Here is a 6,174-nt window from a genome sequence, read left to right on the forward strand (position 1 = left end):
GTGTGTGTGTGTGTGTGTGTGTGTGTGTGTGTGTGTGTGTGTGTGTGTTAACAGAGTTGTCTTGAGACAGAATAGACTGGTTAGGATTTGTACTGAGTATCCTGTCACTGTAGGTGATAAAATGTAGTAACGTTTGAAGACTATGGTCTGGCAGGTGTGCAGAGAACAGACTGGAGCCAGGGAGGCCAGCTAAGAGGAGGTGCTGTGTCTCATCTGCCCTAGCAGTTAGAACTCCCTTTCTTCTGTTCCTATGATTGGTCCACCACCCCACACCTCAATGTATTAGGGAAGAAAAAGACAGTTGCCCTGCTCTTCTTTTTCTCTTCTCTTCTTTCAAATTGGTGCAGGGACAGTGAGCATGTTAGTGACCACAAAGCATGTTCAGCTTCTCTAAGGAAAAGTTTGTTAAGACTGAACTGTAACTCATCCTCCTGCCTTCTCAACTAATTATTCCACCAAATGTCTGGGATCTAACTTTCAATCTTCTTTTCACAGGAGCCATTTGACTGGAAATTAGATCAGACAAACAGAGAAAACTGGGCAGGATGGTATAACCTTCAACAAGTGGGCCATCCAAAGTCCCAGGAAAATGGGGCCTAGGATTGTACTTCTGGAGTTAGAGGTTTTGAGAGACAACCCATATAATGTCTATACTAGAGAAATGTTTGTTTTATATTAATAATACTGCAGACATTTGCTATGAGCCAAGAGTAAAACAGTTTTCATGGATCATTAAAACTTCAGCAAATTCTACTGTAATTCTCCCCATTTTACAGATGAGGAAACTGAGTCACTGAGAAGGAGAATGAGACTTGTCAAAGGCCACACCACTAGTCAGTGACTAAACTAGGGTTTGTGTTCAAGGAGTCTGGCTCCAGTCTCTGTTCTTAACCACAATGCTACATCCTATCTCTATATTGTATAGGAGCAAAGGTTTGGATGTTATTTTACAGTGACTTTGGGCAGAGTTCCCTAGAAATAGGTGCTAGAACAGATGGTAAAGTTCTCTGGCCCATGCCATGTGTGAGGCTCCCTTCCTCATCCTTGGCTGGTTGTATCAGATAGGTACAAAAATAATGGCATAGCAAAGATGAGTCTGTTTCTCTTTCATAGAGAAAACGCCTGCAGGTAGGCAGTTTATGGCTGCCTTGCTGGCTCCATGATTATCAGAGACTCCTTCCAGTTTTCTCTTATCCTATCCTTAGGAGTATGGACCTTGTCCTTATGGTCTAAGATGGTTGCTAGAACTTCAGCCATCACATCTAAATATTCTTAAGCGTCAGGTTTAAGTAAGGACCAAAGAAGGGCATGCTGTTTTCCTTAAAGGTAGTTTTTCAAAAGTTCTACCCAACATTTCTATTTACATATCACTGGACAGAACTTGATCATATAAGTCACCTCTTACTGTAAAGAAGGATAGAAAATGTAGTCTTTTGTACCATGTGGCATGGATTCTATCTAAAATCTGGGCTCTCTTGCTAAGTAGGAAGAGGAGAATGGATGTTAGTGTTGGCACCCAGCACATTGGTTCAATGGCACATTGACTCATCCAACTTGTAATTTTGTGTCTTCACAGTGACTACAGGTATGTGGCAGCTGCTCTGGCTGTCATGAGAAATGTGACTCAGCAGATCAATGAACGCAAGCGGCGCTTGGAGAATATTGACAAGATTGCCCAGTGGCAGGCCTCTGTCCTAGACTGGGAGGTAGGACCCTTACTAACAGGGACATTGGAGAGTCTGAATACCTTAGCCAGAACCTCACATCTTAGCCAAAGATGAGCAAAGAGTAATTATATTTGAAGAGCATCAGAAAGGATTTAGATTAGAGCCAAGGCAAAACTTCCTGCTAATAAGAGGTGTTGTGTACTTGAATAGCTTTCTAAGAAGGTTGGAGAAATCTCGGTTGCAATATTTCATTAGGAAAGGAAAGATTCATCTATTTGGGTGTTTCTAAGAAATAATTGGGTTGACTCAGTAGCCTTTCAAAGCTCTTTCAAGTCCTGGAATTTTATCACCACCAGATGAACACTTGGATGAGGAGTAATAGGTACTAATTCACTCCCAGACACAGAGTGCAAGGTTGGTTCTCTGATGCAGGCCAGCCAACATACTTCTTCTTTTCCTCTTGGTGAGATCACCTCACCCTGACATATCTACTAGTTCTATCCAAGCCTGCACACTTCAGGCCACAACCATCATCCCTGCCCAACTGACAGGCCAAATTCTATTTTTTAATTATCTGCTTATAAAAATAATCCCTGAGCCTTCCATTCTATTGGAATTGGCCACGACTTCTCTGAACTCAGAAAGCCTTCACTAAAGCATTGTCTTCTGAGATGCTAACTTTCAGAGGATATACACAGCCTAACAAATAAATGGAGCTTTTGCCTCTTATGCCACTGCTCTGTTGAAGTTCCTGAGGTGTCTGTTAAACAGAAAAAAGAGCTGTGAACTTTAAGGCCTCACAGGTACCTGTGTGTTAAGTACACTATTTATTGTTTCTCTCTTGTGCCCATCAAGAGAACCAGGAGTAATGACATTTCACATTTATCTCTCAGACCCAAGTTATGAAATCTGACAGTCCACAGCTAATATAACCAAGATAGGAGAGGCAGGACATGCTACCAGGGAGGAGGTGGCAATCTTAAGCTTCATGATCATAGTGTAGAAGTTGAGTCAGCTCCCCATTCCTCTGGCCTCCAAACAGGTATAATTTCTTGTAATTTGAGAGCTAGTAGCTCTCTAACTTGTCATATAGTTTAGCACATTCCAAGGGAATGAAACAGCCTTACAGTTACTTAACCAATGTCCAGAAAAAGTCATCTTTCCTTTATTCTGCTACTTCTGTTCCTCTTTAATGTACATGGCTGGAAATGTCCACAGTTCTGAGCAGCTGGCATATTTTTGAGTCTTATTTGAAGGATAATGTCCCCATACAGAGTAGAAAACAGCAGTGATTCTTTGAGATGCAAGGAGAGGAAGGAATCTATATAAAGAGATCTTCTTGCTCATAAGAAGAAAACAGCACTGGCACAGACTTATTAGGAAATCATGGATTCTCCTTCCCCTGTGTCTGGTTTGCTTTGGATAGTTTCCTGATAAGAGGGCTGGATCAAATGACCTCTAGAAAGATCGCTAATTCTCAGGCACTCTGAAACTGTGGCTGATTAGCAGGCCTCTTTTTCTCTACCCCTGTGGGGATTCTCTGTAATAGGATGTTCCCAGCAGCAGTTGTCTTTCTATTCCCTGAAACAATTTTCCCCTTCCCAATACCTGGAAGACCTTCTAATTCCTCCATGGGCTCTTGGCCTCCAGTCCCTGCAGCTGGGGCCACGGGAGACCAAGAATAGCTTAAAATTCTTTGGCCTGTTCAGGGAGCTTCACTAACACCTAACATGAAAGCACTGAACTATGATTTAAAGACTCAGCATCTCAGAAGGAATTTTATTTGTGTTTGTCTATAGTTGGGGGTTGGGAAACAAAGGAAAGTCTTTCGAATAGGAGGCAGTTACTTTCTGCCTCCTTTGTTAGCATGATTGACTGGTCCTCTAATCTCATCCAAGCCCACACAACCCTGCTTGACAAAGTCCTTCTTTATTTAAGTTAGTAAGAAGAAAAATTCCTTGTGGTTAACTTTTCAGACTCTGAGGTCACTGTGCAACTGACCAGCTTCAGAAGGTTTGCCCTCTATGAAGCATTTTCTTTAGCAAGGCCTGATGGGTACATTTCAGAGGCCAGGACCAAAGTTTCGATCAAGTGTGCCATATCTAGTCTTAAATATTTCTAAAATGTCAGAGTCAGTAGGTCTTTTAGGGAACTCCCCAAAGAACATCTCTGGCCATGTTTATGCACATGTGTGTGCGCACACAACACGTGCACACATGCAAACCTTGTAATGATGGTGGAAGTCTGAGAAGCCTATTCCTGACTGAGGCCAAACAGCAAGTCAATGACAAAACTAAAACTTGAATCTAGTCTCCAGATTCCCTGGGGGATGTTCTTTACACTGCTGCACCACATACTCTTCCAGCCTTCTGCTTCCTACAGCCCAGTTGCTTCCCTTTATGATATTGCAGGGACTTGTTTCTGCAGTAAAGTGTCCATATCTAAGCAAGAGAGTAAGACTGCCTTGGGGGGAAGTCCAACTCCCGGTAAGGCTAAAGGTAGATGAGTGCTGGGGAGCCTCCCACAGAAAGCAATAGGATATGTCCATTCCATGGCTGGTTGGCTATTGGCTTGGGTGGCTCAACCTCACTGATTCCCTGGTATAGGTTTTTTCTATGTTCCACCTACCCAAGCAGTTGGACATTCAGAAAGAAGTCCTGCCAGCTTGGTGGGTGCAGCTGTGGACAAGCCTTGCAAATCAAGAAAATGAAGCAGTGCTTTGCTCTCTCTGCCACTCACTTGCCTCCTCCACATGTTTGAATAAACAGGGTGGGTATCAAAAGCATCTACATAATAATTTCAGTTTGATTTGTCAAATGAAAAAGAAGAGTCAGGAGACCTTCAAGATGGCGAAGGAGTAAGACATGGAGATCACCTTCCTCCCCACAAATACATTTGAAATACATCTACATGTGAAACAACTCCTACTGAATGTTAGCAGAAGACCTCAGACTTCCCAAAAGTAAAGAAATTCCCCACGTACCTGGGTAGGGCAGAAGAAAACAGAAAAAAACAGAGACAAAAGAATAGGGATGGGACCGACACCTCTGGGAGGGAGGAGTGAAGGAGGAAAAGTTTTCACATACTAGGAAACTCCTTTACTGGTGGAGACGGGGTGTGGCGGGGGAAGCTTTGGAGCCATGGAGGAGAGCACAGCAGCAAGGGTGCAGAGAGCAAAGTGGAGAGATTCCCACACAGAGGATCAGTGCCAACCAGCACGCACCAGCCTGAGAGGCTTGTCTGCTCACCAGCCAGGGCGGGTGGGGGCTGGGAGCTGAGGCTATGGATTCGGAGGTCGGATCCCAGGGAGAGGACTGGTGTTGGCTGCATGAACACAGCCTGAAGGGGGCTAGTGCGGCACAGCTAGCCAGGAGGGAGTCCAGGAAAATGTCTGGAACTGCCTAAGAGGCTAGAGACCATTGTTTCAGGGTGCACGAGGAGAGAGGATTCAGAGCACTGCCTAAACAAACTCCAGCGCTGCGTGCGAGCCACGCCTATCAGCATGGACACCAGAGATGAGCATGAAATGCTAAGGCTGCTGATGCAGCCACCAAGAAGCCTGTGTGCAAGCACCAGTCACTATCCCCACAATCCCTCCCAGGAGACTGTGCAGCCCACCACTGCCAGGGTCCCGTGATCCAGGGACAACATCCACGGGAGAAAACATGGCATGCCTCAGGCTGTTGCAATGTCACACCAGCCTCTGCCGCTGCAGACTCGCGCTGCATTTCATACCCCTCCTTCTCCCGCTGGGCTGAGTGAGCCAGAGCCTTCTAATCAACTGCTACTTTAGCCCCTTCCTGTCTGAGCGAAGAACAGATGCCCTCAGGCGACATACACGCAGAGGCAGGGCCAAATTAAAAGCTGAACCCCAGGAGCTGTGCAAACAAAGAAGAGAAAGGGAATTTTCTCCCAGCGGCCTCAGGAGCAGTGGATTAAATCTCGACAATCATCTTAATGTACCCTGCATACACGGAATACCTGAATAGACAACGAATCAGCCCGAAATTGAAGTGCCGGACTTTGGGAGCAACTGCAAACTTGGGGTTCACTTTCTACATCTAATTTGTGTCTGGTTTTACGTTTATCTTAGTTTAGTATTAAAAGTTTATTATCAGTGGTAGATTCATTTATTGATTTGGTTTCTCTCTTCTTTTTCTTATATATATAAATATCTATATTTTTTTTCTTTTTCTCCTTTTCTGAGTGTGTATGTGTATGCTTCTTTGTGTGATTTTGTGTGTATAGCTTTGCTTTTACCATTTTCCCCAGGGTTTGGTCTCTCCATTTTTAAATAATTTTTATATTATTTTAATTTTAATAATTTTTAAATTTTTATAATTTTTAAATTTTTTATTTTAGTAACTTTATTTTATTTTTCCCTTTTTTCTTTTTTATTTCCTTCTTCTTTCCTCCCTTCCTTCCTTCCTTCCTTCCTTCCTTCCTTCCTTCCTTCCTTCCTTTCTTTCTTTCTTTCTTTCTTTCTTTCTTTCTTTCTTTCTTTCTT

The 6,174-nt window shown here is 43.5% G+C and overlaps 1 protein-coding gene across 1 annotated transcript in view; it reads left to right on the forward strand.

Moving 5' to 3' along the window:
• ARHGEF9 (Cdc42 guanine nucleotide exchange factor 9) overlaps positions 1-6,174 on the forward strand; it is a 166,257-nt gene that overhangs the window by 106,665 nt on the left and 53,418 nt on the right. The window contains exon 5 of the mRNA XM_027098066.1: positions 1,577-1,706. Within this exon, the coding sequence (XP_026953867.1) occupies positions 1,577-1,706 (130 nt within the window). The remainder of the gene's footprint in view (positions 1-1,576; positions 1,707-6,174) is intronic.

The sequence above is a fragment of the Aethalodelphis obliquidens genome, unplaced genomic scaffold, assembly GCF_003676395.1.
Source record: "Aethalodelphis obliquidens isolate GAN/ISIS:26980383/991018 unplaced genomic scaffold, ASM367639v1 scaffold119, whole genome shotgun sequence".
NCBI classification, from domain to species: domain Eukaryota; kingdom Metazoa; phylum Chordata; class Mammalia; order Artiodactyla; family Delphinidae; genus Aethalodelphis; species Aethalodelphis obliquidens.